The sequence below is a fragment of the Phyllostomus hastatus genome, unplaced genomic scaffold, assembly GCF_019186645.2.
Source record: "Phyllostomus hastatus isolate PE091 unplaced genomic scaffold, TTU_PhHast_1.1 phas_scaffold_21, whole genome shotgun sequence".
In the NCBI taxonomy this organism is placed as follows: Eukaryota; Metazoa; Chordata; class Mammalia; order Chiroptera; family Phyllostomidae; genus Phyllostomus; species Phyllostomus hastatus.
In genome coordinates, this window is record NW_025334017.1 from 15,917,142 (window position 1) to 15,929,747 (window position 12,606).

The 12,606-nt window shown below is 40.7% G+C and overlaps 1 protein-coding gene across 2 annotated transcripts in view; it reads right to left on the reverse strand.

Annotated features, from left to right (window-relative positions):
- Nucleotides 1-12,606, reverse strand: part of RUNX1T1 (RUNX1 partner transcriptional co-repressor 1) — a 148,081-nt gene that overhangs the window by 118,297 nt on the left and 17,178 nt on the right. The window contains exon 2 of one of the 2 annotated variants that reach the window (XM_045861280.1): nucleotides 1,319-1,491. The exons of the other annotated variant lie outside the window; for it this stretch is intronic. Within the exon in view, the coding sequence (XP_045717236.1) occupies nucleotides 1,319-1,406 (88 nt within the window). The 5' untranslated portion in view covers nucleotides 1,407-1,491. The remainder of the gene's footprint in view (nucleotides 1-1,318; nucleotides 1,492-12,606) is intronic. 2 annotated transcript variants of the gene reach the window in all.

A 12,606-nucleotide genomic window follows, 5' to 3' on the forward strand; every position in this document is an offset into this window, starting at 1 on the left:
ACAGTCAGAGAAACTAAATTGTGATTTAGGCTGCCTGAGAGGAGTCTATAATTATACAAGAAATTATTTCATTTTCTCTGGTCTTTCAAACACAAAAACACCCTCATTTGCCAACACCTCCTGGGAACTTTAAGAATAAGCCAGTAAGTGAACTGCAAGAGTGGACGTCGTGGGGTGGGCGCCAGCAGTGAGGTTTCCAGAGAACTGACCACCAATGGTGAACGTTTTGCTACCCCCTCTTTTCCTAGTTAGGCAGTCAGGCACAGAACTTCAAAAATCGATTCCCAAAATCACTTTCCAGTCACTGGAGTGCCAGCCACTAGCATACAACATTTGTGTGAACTGTTTTTTCCTGCCAATTTATCCTTATTCATCAGTGCCTCTGCTCAAGTCCACGAAACCCAAAGCAGAACTTGCTACAGGAGACATCAACTCTCCGGAGTCCCTAATTCAGGGTTCTCTGTAATTTGCAAATGTTGTAGACTTTAAGAAGTCTCTTGCCAAATGGCAAGGCGCTTAGTTTATAGTTGCTGTTTTCCTAATATCATCTTTTTTTTTTTTTAATGTGCCCTCTGACATGAATTCTGCTTAGGAAGTTAGAATTCAGCAAAAAGTTTTTAAAAATCCAAGTCAGTAAGAAATAATAAATAGAAAAACACTTATTCTCCTCTTTCATCAACAAACTGTTTCAGAAAACACCATCTCTAGTTACAATAAACACAGAAATCATGGCATAGCTTTTACTCTTTAACTCCAAGTACTGCTCAGCTTATGACAGATGTATTATGGAAACATGGCAAGACGCACTGCAACAAGAAGAGGGTGAAAAAATTTGGTACTTGATCATTTGATATCTTCAGACCAAAAGCTATCAAATGAGAGCTCCCACAAATAGGCTGACTGATCCCCACCCTACCCCACATGCCAAAATTTCAAAAACAAATGTTTACTATGTTTCCTTTTGATTGAGTTTATTTGGTTAATTATGCAGGTTTCAGGTGCACAATTCTACAACACATCATGTGTACACTGTATCGTGTGTTCACCAGCCCAAGTCAAGTCTCCATCCATCACCATTTATTCCCCTTTACCCTCCTCACTTGCCCTCACCCCCCCCACCTGGCAATCACCACACTGTGATTCATGTCAAAAACAATTGCTTTAAATATATAATATAAACTCTTTATCAACAGACACTGGCAAAACAAGAAAAAGAAAAGAAAATCTTCACATTTATAAATTATTGGGAAAAATAATAGATTGATTTTTTTGGCACATAAGTAAATTTGCAAAATCAAAATATTTATCTGTTCCTTACCTTGACAATATTCAAAGTTCCCTTTTTTCCGGCAGTCACCTATTACTAAACTCAGTGCTCTCCAAGTGTTTCTTTTGACAGATATCATTCTCCACCAATCGCTCTGCTAATCTCCTCTCTCCTTTTCTGACTGGGACAGATATTATGTTCACCAGCCCAGAGATCAATCTTTTCTATTGACAACAACAAAGGGGAAAAAAAAAAACGCATATATCACAACCAGTCTGAAGTAGCACCCACCTACTTACAAGATAATACTAGACCAGTTTGTTTGTTTTAAGAAACAAATACAAGCTTTTCAAAATTTTAGAAGATCCCAAAACAATCCCCATTTTCTCAGTCCTTATGACTTCTCTAAAGGACTCGGAATTCTCCAATCATCCTACTCAAAGCTGGATTCATTCTGAACCTGACAAATCCTCTTTCCTTAGATTGGTGTTAATCACATGTACATCAGTACCTTAAGACGATGTTAGATTTTACCTGCTTTGATAAAAAAATTAAAATAATCTGTCAGATAACATGATTTCTTTAGAACATGCTTTGAGACCTGTTGTTATTTTATATTTTAGAATTTTCACATGCAAATTAAGCCCTGTTTAAAACAAAGTGGTGTCCATATGGTTTCACTGTTCTGAAATTTAAACACTGCTATTATTAGCTAAAATAGTCTAAAGCTACCAATAATAGTAATGAATAATCTTTATATAATCAACTAGTTTTAAAATATTAGTAACAACAGTTATTGGCAAATCACTTTACCAAATGAACAAATTTCTATCCCTTTCTTTTTTTTCCTACAGCAATTCTAATATTCTCATTTTCAGGTGAGATTTGGAAGATTTTGAATTCACTCATTCATTCTCAAATATTTATTGAACACCTATTACTCACCTATTGCTGTTACTACCACTATTATGAATAGAAAAAGTGTCACTATTTAGTTTATCATACTATCTATGAAATAGTACCCTAGCACAATCATATGCACATTAGGTAGGAACTAAATAAATGCAAAAAAAATAAAGATTTATAAAAGTCTGAAAAAGTATCACTAAGGCTGTTTCTATTATTTTTAAGAGACCAAACTACTCTGTAGAAATTTAAAATAGTGAATATACTCTAATATACATATATGTATGCAGATTCTTTTTTTCAAAATCATTACCCTTTATATGCCACACTATTATGACTCTGCCATCAGTTGCTTCTCATCTTTGTGTGAGTAAAAATCCTAAAATGTGTTTGTACGTATGAATATGATTTATTAATGCAATAAAGTAGGAGATGGCATCATTACTGGGTGGAGGCCAGGAGTCCTGCATCAGGACTGGACTTCCACCACCTTGAATGGAAGTCAGTTGTTCCTCAGTCTTTATGGCAAAAATCAAGGAAGCAATATTTAGCAAAAATACAATACTGTAGTAGGTATTTCTTAATTGGAAATTGTCTTGAAGCTCAGCAAAGATCATTAAAGAAAGTCAGCTGGAACTGGGAAATGTTTGGTTTACTATGAATCCTAAATTTCAGCGAGAAAATGATCAAGATACATAGATACACATACACACACACACACACATATATATATTCTAATACTGGGGGTGGGTGGAGAGTGCAAGGAGGGGAGACTGGAAGTAAATACATCTAAATATTAAACATAATTATGTCTAGAAATGAAAATGAGTGATTTTCTACACAATCCTATTATTTCCAATATTTCTATTCCAAGGTAAGAACATTACATAGACAATAAACAAATGTTACTGGGGAAAAAAAGAAAGGGGGTACTTTCCTTAGTTTCAGTCATGACATTTGATAATATATTGTGCTTTGGCAATCAACAACAAAAAAGATATCGAATGGCCTGAAAAAAGGGGTCCATGCTTCCGTGCGGGTCGAAGCTCATCATATCCACTGAACAACCGAAGCGGGCAGAGCACAGTCCCACCCCCAGAGTGTCAGCCCAGTTCTTCCTTCTCACGGCTGCTCAGTACCAGACTAACATCGGGGCTCAGCAATAAAAATGGTGCGGTGGACCTCAGTGCACAAAATTACCATACCAATAAACACACTTTAAAAGATAAATGTCTCATTATAAATGATCCTCCAAGATACAATATACTGCCTCACTTTTTAACTCTACTTATGTCTGTTTTAATCAGAGTATTCTGAACTGAATGGAGAAAAAGTTGGCAGGCAGACAGTGTTACAAAATATTTTAAATGTGCATGTTCCTAAATTCTTCCATGTTAACATGGCGTACAAACATACATTCAAATAATATACAATGTAAACCTAAAGTTACTTGTGAGAATTTTCCCCGCTTAAGTATTTTATACAGAGAACACATTATATCACAATCAATAGGATGACTCAAAAAAGAAAGAGACAGCAATGATGTTTATATTTTTCCAAATAATAACTTTGGAGTATTATGTATGTGCTTTATACATCCAACATATTAAACTGTCTTCCAATATGAAATAATGAGTAATGGTAAATGAGCAATATGAAATATACATCCAGATATTTGTGATACTTACTCTACACTAAAGTCTGTGTCGCATTCAAATGGTAGTCAATTTCTCTATCTTTAGTAATTGCTTCGTTTGGATTCTCAGCCCTCAAATTTGTAAAACCTGATTATGCAGGGAGCATACTGAGACAAGTTTAAAAGCTAAACTACACCAAGAGGAGAATGCCTCAAACAATTTGTACTTCTACAAGAACATTATTAAAAAGGCCCAACATGTTATATTGCCATGGAAATTGTGGAAAACATACATTCCCAAACAAATATTACTTTTTCTCAATGGTATGAAGTAATGAAAACCACATGTGTAAATCTGCGATCCGTGCAGTAGTTCAAGCTGCAGCTAATAGAAAATACAGAAAGTGAACTCTGCTATATAAAAGATTCTTGTTACAGAAATATAATGTGAAAACCAGATGCAGACAGAAAACCTTAATCACAGATGGGAATGTAATCACTGGCACACAGAACGCTTTTTTGATCAATCTTAACCATATGCACAACGTATTTATTTTCTAAGGAATGCAATAACTTGAGAGAACCTTCTATTTGAATTCAGTTAACCTCATATTTATAATGCTTTTATCTTACTCCTCCATCCCTTCAATGTGTACACTGAGCTAAGGTTTTAAAAGGAAGAGTTGTGGGCCTCTGCAAATCATTCTTGTATCAGTTTATCTTTCAAAAATTTAATAGGATGTAAAGACTACACACAGCAGAATCAACCTCAAAAGAGAGCCAGCACGGTTCCCCATTACCATGCTTCTCAGCCACGGCCAGGAATCCCTACAGCGCCCAAGCACATTTCTCTAGGGAATTATATCAACATTTGGGGGGAAATTCTCCTTTAGCAAATTATATACAGTTATTTCAAAAATGAGCCTGTGAACACACCTCTTTTTATCAAGCAACCTGAACTGGATCAAACCCTATTCCTAACTTTCTTCTTTCCTTTCATAAAAAAAACACATTTTACAGCATAAATATTGCTCTTTTACATTAATAAAAACACTGTTAGTTTTTGGTTCCAAGGGGAATTGTCACAAGAGAAAACTATTACAGCCCATCTGACTTAGAAAACATTACCTTCGTGTATGTACACTGGATTGTTGCTTACCTTTGTCAAGGTTCCCACGATCTCATTTATAGGACAGTTCTCCTCTGTCCCCCTGATTTGAATGAGTCCGCTGAGCTCCATGTAAGCCTCACTTTAGACTACACTCTAAACAGGAAGTGGTGGGGACATTATATTATCTGGGTATCCCTCATGACAGGTCACGTGAATGAAGCTTCAACATCCCAACGACAAAGGCCTCTTTAAACTTCCATCACTACACTCATCCAGGTTTTTCTTCTCCCTTCTAACTTCTCATCCCTTGGCACATGCAAAGAAACACACAGTCCTTATTCTTGCCCTTTTCCAACACCCAAGACCCTCTCTAACTTGGCACTAACATAGAGCTTTCAAGCCTCCGATCTACCCATGCTCTTGCAGGATGCAGCGCTTTGATGAATAAACCCCATGGATGCATCCTTCCCCCTTTTATGGGTTTGTCCACCTTTCCTTGCCGAGTGGCCAGCTCCTTCCCAACACGCAGGTTTCATTCAAGTGTCACTTCTTCTGAGATGATTTTCCAACAACCCAAAATAATGTCTCACCAGCAGCTGCAACCCCATCATTCTAACACTGTGTTTTTTAATTGCCTCCCTCGAATTTAACACTGAGTGGGATAATCTTATTAATGTGTTTATTTTGCCCCACCCCACCCCTGAACTGTAAGCTCTAGGAGAGCAGGGTGTTGTCTGCTTTTCTCATTACTCTATTTTTCACACTTAGAAATGTACTTGGTACATGAAAAGAATAAGACAAATGAATTCTGCCTAATGTAACACTATAAAGGCCCAATTCAATCCCTGTGGCCTTCACAAACCTTTCCCTGACCACTCCTAGGCCCCATGATTGTATTCTCTTATTTCAATTATAAGAGCAAAAGATGGAGGCATAGGTAGATACACTTTGCCTCCTCGAACAACCTGAAGGACAACAACAACAACAAAAATAACCAGAATTGCCAGAAAATCAAACTGCATGGAAGTCAGACAACCAAGGAGTTGAAGAAGAAACATTCATTCAGACCAGTAAGAGGGGAGGAGACGGGCAGCTGGGTTGGACAGGACTCATGGCAAGGCAGCTAGAGAATCGGGAAATCCCACATTTGCATGCAGATAAATTGGGAGGAACAGCTGGGGATCAAGATAGACCATGCAACCCAGGGTTCCAGCGTGGGGAAATAAAGCCTCAAAACCTCTGGCAGTATAAACCTGTGGGGGTTGAGGAAGCAGGAGAAACTCCCAGCCTCACAAGAGAGTTCATTGGAGAGACCCACAGGGTCCTAGAACATACACAAAACCACCCATCTGGGAATCAACACCAGAAGGCCCCAGTTTGCTTGTGGGTAGCAGAGGAGGACACTAAAAGCCGGCTGAGAGTTGAGCAAGTGGCATTGTTCCTTCTAGGACCCCTCCTCCACATACAGTGCCACAACACAGGGACATGGGTTGCCCTGACTTGGTGAATACCTAAGGTTCCACCCCTTTCTGCATAGCAGGTGGCCAAAATGAAGAAATATGGACCAAATGAAAGAACAGGTGAAAGCACCAGAAAAAATGCAACTAAGTGAGGAAGAGATAGCCAACCTATCAGATGCACAGTAATCAGGATGCTCTCAGAATTGGCTGAGTATGGTCACAAAATAGAGGAAAAAGTGATAGCTATGACAAGTGAAATAAAGGAAAATATATAGGGAACCAACAGTGAATGGAAGGAAACCAGGACTCAAATCAATGGTTTGGAGCAGAAGAAAGAAATAAACATTCAACCAGAACAAAGAAACAAAAATTCAAAAAAATGAGGAGAGGCTTAGGAACTTCTGGAATGACTTTAAACGTTCCAACATCCAAATCATAGAGGTGCCAGAAGGAGAAGAGAAAGAGCAAGAAACTGAAACCTTATTTGAAACGAAATAATGAAGGAGAACTTCCCCATTCTGGCAAAGGAAATAGACTTCCAGGAAGTCCAGGAAGCTCAGAGAATCCCAAAGAAGTTGGACCCAAGGAGGAATACTCCAAGGCACATCGTAATTACCCAAGATGAAAGATAAGGAGAGAATCTTAAAAGTAGCAAGAGAAAAGGAGACAGTTACCTACAAAGGAGTTCCCATCAGGCTGTCAGTTGATTTCTCAAAAGAGACCTTGCAGGCAAGAAAGGGCTGGATAAAAGTATTCCAAGTCATGAAAGGCAAGGACCTACATCCAAGAATGCTCTATCCAGCAAAGCTATCATTTAGAAAAGAAGGGCAGATAAAGTGCTTTCCAGATAAGGTCAAGTTAAAAGAGTTCATCATCACCAACTTCTTCTTATATGAAATGTTACAGGGACTTATCTAAGAAAAAGAAAATCAAAGATATGAACCATAAAATGACAACAAACTCACAAGTATCAACAACCAAACCTAAAAAACAAAAACGAACTAAGCAAACAACTGGAACAGGAACAGATTCACAGAAACAGCAATCATGTGGAGAGTTATCAGTGGGGAGGGGGCACAGGGAGAATGGGGGAGAAGGTACAGGGAGTAAGAAGCATAAATGGTAGGTACAAAATAGACAGGGGAAGGTTAAGAATAGTATAGGAAATGGAGAAGCCAAAGAACTTGTATGTATGACCCATGGACATGAACTAAGGTGGAGGAATGATGGTGGGAGGGGGGTACAAGGCAGAGGGGAATAAAGGAGAGGAAAAAAAATGGGACAACTGTTAATAGTATAATCAATAAAATATATTTAAAAAACAAAAAAATTAAAAGTTAAAACAATTTTTAAAAAATAATAAATTTTAAGAGCATTTATGGGTCTATTTCAGATTGGGGAGGCACCCGTTACCTGCCAGATATTGCTCACCTGAGTCCATTCTATGTACATACATAGACAGGCCAGTATGGGATTTACCCAGCCTCATCCAGAGCTGTGAGGCCAGCCCTTCCTCTCACACTAAGCAGCAGGATGCCATGATTAAAACCACAGCATGAATCCATACAGCCTTTAAGATGTAAATGCATAATGCATTCTAGTAGTTTTTATGCATAAACTTATCTCCCAATTGAGTTTACCAATTGAGTTTCCTGTTGTAGAAAAAAGATCTCATCTTGTTCTCTGCACCTCTTCCAACCCTACCTCAATGCATACATTCTTTTGCAAGACCAACAAGCAAAGGACATATGTCTATTCTACATTGTTCATATTGAGTGCCTAGCATACTGCCTGGCTCACAGAAGATATTCACTCTATACAGGTGGAGTGAACAAAGGAATAAATGGTAACCAGTATTATCTAATCTTTCTTCAAGCCATCTCCTTCTGTTGTAATAAAGCATTATTTTAAAATCCCTCAAATATTATTTTAAAGAATTAATAAGGAGGTAGGTAACTGATCTACAACTTATTTTTAGTTAAATCAGTAATACTTATGACCAATAAGTATTGGTCATGCACCCTGGTTAACAAACCAGGCAATTTAAAACAGTAGAAAGCTCTTAAATAGGTCCTCTGTTACAGATGTAATTTTCAAGAAACATACTATCCTAAAATGATTGTAGCCTACCTACAGTGACCACACAGAAGCCCACTGCATGCATGCTCTGGCTAGAATGGAATCTCAGCTCTTACACTTATCAGTTATTTGACCTTGGACATGTCACTTAACACCTCTAACCTTCAAATATACATCTCTAAAGTAGGATAACAATGCCTTACCAGGATGATATGAAGATAAGAGAAAAAACTCACAAAGTGCCTGTTGCTGTGCCCCTCGTTTAAGTGGTGTTTTATCCTGGTGCTCAGTTCCTATCATTTAATAGTAAAAAAGTGGCAGTACCTATTTTAATATTATGGTTTAAAACATTAAAATAAAAGCATTAGGTCACTACTCAAAAATGACTTAGTACAATAAGCTTTTCCATTCCTAAAGTCAGGACTTACTATCAGTGGTAAAAATAAATCAGTCAACAATACTAAAATATGAGGGAAAAAGCAGAAGTCCTACATATTTTGCAGTGAAAGAAAAAAAAATACTACAAGCTAATGTTTTGTGATTTAAATTTTTTATTTTCCTCATCTAATTTCATCTGTGGAAGACCATCACTAGGGGATAAGAGAAGAGAGAACCAATTATTTCCAAAGACTGGTTTCTCTAAATAAAGGCATCTGGTCCATGCCAGCAACTTTCACAAGAAAGAAAAATGAGACTTTGAAAGTATCTGCATTCATGATTGATGATCACATACTAAAAAAAAAGAGAGAGAAAGAGAAAAGAAAAAATAATAGAAAAGGAAAGAAAGAGGAAGGAAGGGAGGGAGGGAGGGAGAGAGGGAGGGAGGGGAAAGAGAAAAAAGAGGAAGGGAGGGGAAGGGGAAGCGGAAGGGGGAGCGGAAGGGGAAGGAGGAGCGGAAGGGGGGGCGGAAGGGGAAGGGGGAGCGGGAGGGGAAGGGTGAGCGGAAGGGGAAGGGGGAGCAGAAGGGGAAGGGGAAGGGGGAGCAGAAGCGGAAGGGGAGCGAAGGGGGAGCAGAAGGGGAAAGGGAGCGGAAGGGGAGCGGAAGGGGAAGCGGAAGGGGAAGGGGAAGCGGAAGGGGGCAGAAGGGGAAGGTGAAGCGGAAGGGGAAGGGAAGGGGAAGCAGAAGGGGAAGCGGGAGGGGAAGGGGGAGCAGAAGGGGAGCGGAAGGGGAGCGGAAGGGGAAGGGGAAGGGGGGCAGAAGGGGAAGCAGAAGGGGAGCAGAAGAGGAAGGGGAAGGGGAGTGGAAGGGGAAGGGAAGGGGAAGCGGAAGGGGAAGGGGGGCAGAAGGGGAAGGGAAGGGGAAGCAGAAGGGGGAGCGGAAGGGGAAGCGGAAGGGGAAGGGGGTCAGAAGGGGAAGGGGAAGCAGAAGGGGAAGCGGAAGGGGAAGGGGAAGGGGAGCGGAAGGGGAAGGAGAGTGGAAGGGGAGCGGAAGAGGGAGTGGAAGGGGAAGCGGAAGCGGGAGGGGAAGCGGAAGGGAAGCAGAAGGGGGAGCGGAAGGGGGCAGAAGGGGAAGGGGGCAGAAGGGGAAGGGGAAGCGGGAGGGGAAGCGGAAGGGGGAGCGGAAGGGGGAGCAGAAGGGGGAGCGGAAGGGGAAGGGGAAGGAGGAGCAGAAGGGGAAGGGGGAGCGGAGGGGAGCGGAGGGGAGCGGAAGGGGAAGCGGAAGGGGAAGTGGAAGCAGATGGGGAAGCAGAAGGCGAAGTGGAAGGGGATGGGGAAGGGGAAGCGGAAGGGGAAGGATATACAATTGTTTAGCTGCAAACACAGTCTGGTTGATGCTGCTCCTTATCAGCTGATAATCTCTCTCTCTCTCCTTTTTTCCCCCTACCCCTCACTCCCTCTGCCTCAGAAATCTATAAAAACATAGTATTCTTTTATACTCTGAATAGTCACTTTTCTAAGTGCAGTGAGAAGTCTAGATAATTCTTCATTTAACTTTAGTATAATTCCCACCTGCAGTCTGTGTGACTGTCCCTGTCCAAGAGGAAAATTCGTAGGTGGCAGGATCTGAAGACTTTCCGGAGAACAGTAGAACAGAGAAGCCTGGGAGTAAGAAAATCTAGGCTCACACCTTGTCCCCCGCCCCTCGCTGGTACAGGGTAGCCTTGGGCAAGTGAAAGAATCTCTATGGGGAATTTACAAAATGACCTCATTCCCATGTGAGTATTAAAGAAAACATGTGAACCTCCATGAAGGCCTCTAATATACTCCCTCCTCCTACGTATCTGCCTGAACTGAAGGCTGGCTGCCCTTCTAAACTCATGTCTTCTGATGGAAATGGTAGCCGGGAGGAATAACTGTGAGACTCTCTGCCCACTTCCTCCTTCCCAGTCAGAATCTCGGGGTGAAAGGGACCTGTCAGACTGTCCAGGGCCACCCCTTGTTTTAAGGCTTGTTCATCAGGCAGCAGAGCCCTTGGTCTCCCACCCAATGCCAGAAAAGCATTGGTGGGGAGAGAACTGGGGAAAGGGGTAGAGAAGAGTACTGGAGGGGTCTAGTGCAGTGCTGGACCAGCCCAGAAAACAGATCTGGGTGGCCAGAGGAGGGAAGGGAGTCCCCAGCAACTAAGAGAGAACTTGGGGGCACGTAGGGCAGAGAGAAAGCTGGAAGCCACTAAAATGTTTTTCAGTCTCAGTGGGTTCCTGATCAAAGGGAGAATTCCAACTCATAAATGTGTCCATACATACAGAATTCTGCTTACAATTTCAGGGAACTCATACTTTACAAAATCATATTTGTGAACTTCAGGGCAAAAATAAATAGATAGATAAAACTAGTTAAGATGTGCATTTATGAATGCAAGTGCCTTGACCACTTCAGTGTGCCTAGGGCCAGTTCTGTACATGGGGGGAGTTATTTGTTTTGGTTGTTGAAACTTGTTGAAACCAAAATATAATGGTAATAAATTATATATTCTATATGAGAAAACAACAAAAGGGAACCAAGGTGGAGAGAGACTGAGAAAAGAAACATGTTCTTGAAACCAAATTCTTCATTTTCATCTTAGCAATAAAGTATTTCAGTACAATATTAAGTAAATAACTTGAGTTCAAGGCATGAGTTTTCAACAAATATTTTAAATACATCAAATAGTACCCCCAACTGTTCTAGATTCCTACTTCAAGGAGATTTCGAACCAGCAGAGAAGCCTGAAATACATGGATGGGAGCAAAAAGTTGGCTGTGATACAACCCCTCTTTGAGGAAGAGAAGTCCTGAAGGCTTCAGAGAGATTTCATCACAGACCTGGGAGAGGATGCAGTTGGTTCCCTGTAGAAAGGGGCCTTAATTAAGGCTTAGGCGAGAAAGGTCCAGCCAATCAGCAGTATTGTCTGTCTCAAACACCTCTATATCCCCAGACATCAAATAGAGCCAGACTCTCCATTTCGTGTTTGCTTCACGAAGGAACAGCCAGAGAGAGGAGATCGTACAGGGGGTGTCTAGAAGAGAGTGGAGGGTAGTTCCAAAGTGGCCCAGTGGGACACTAAGAATAAGCAAGCGAGACCTTACTGAAAGTTATGCTTCACACGTATCATCTCATGTGATTCTCACAACAACCTTATGAAGTCATGTCATTACTGTCCAGATGGGAATTCTTTCCAGAAGAAGAAGGAAAGCGGAGGAGACACAGCAGACAGTAAAGCACTTGGGAATTGTGTCTTTTCACCATCCCATTCGACTGTCTCTGGCAGAGAAAGGAGCAGCACCACTTCCCCTCACAAAGGCAGAAGCAGTCAATCTCAGTCTGAGGCTGCAGTCTCCAACTTGACAGTGAGTGAAACAGGTACAAGAGTTGCAGAAAAGACTCAAGCGGACCAAGGGACACACAACAAAAATTCTCCTTACCATCGCCAATGCCTGGGCCCCACTTTCTTCCACCAGAGAAACTACTATTGTCAGCTTCTGGTACGCACCACCACAAGCAGTTCTTTCTTGGCTGCCCATGGTTAATTTTTATCAAGTACAACTGACAACAGAGAAAATTAAGTCACAAAAAATTTCAATTCTGACAGATTTTATAGTAAAGCCTGAAACTAAAAATTTGGTTTCAATTCAAGCAGTAAAAAGAATTGCCAGTGTGTTTTCATATTAAATGATACCAGATAAAATAAGATAAAAAAAACTCTGAAATAATATTATCTTGACGAACC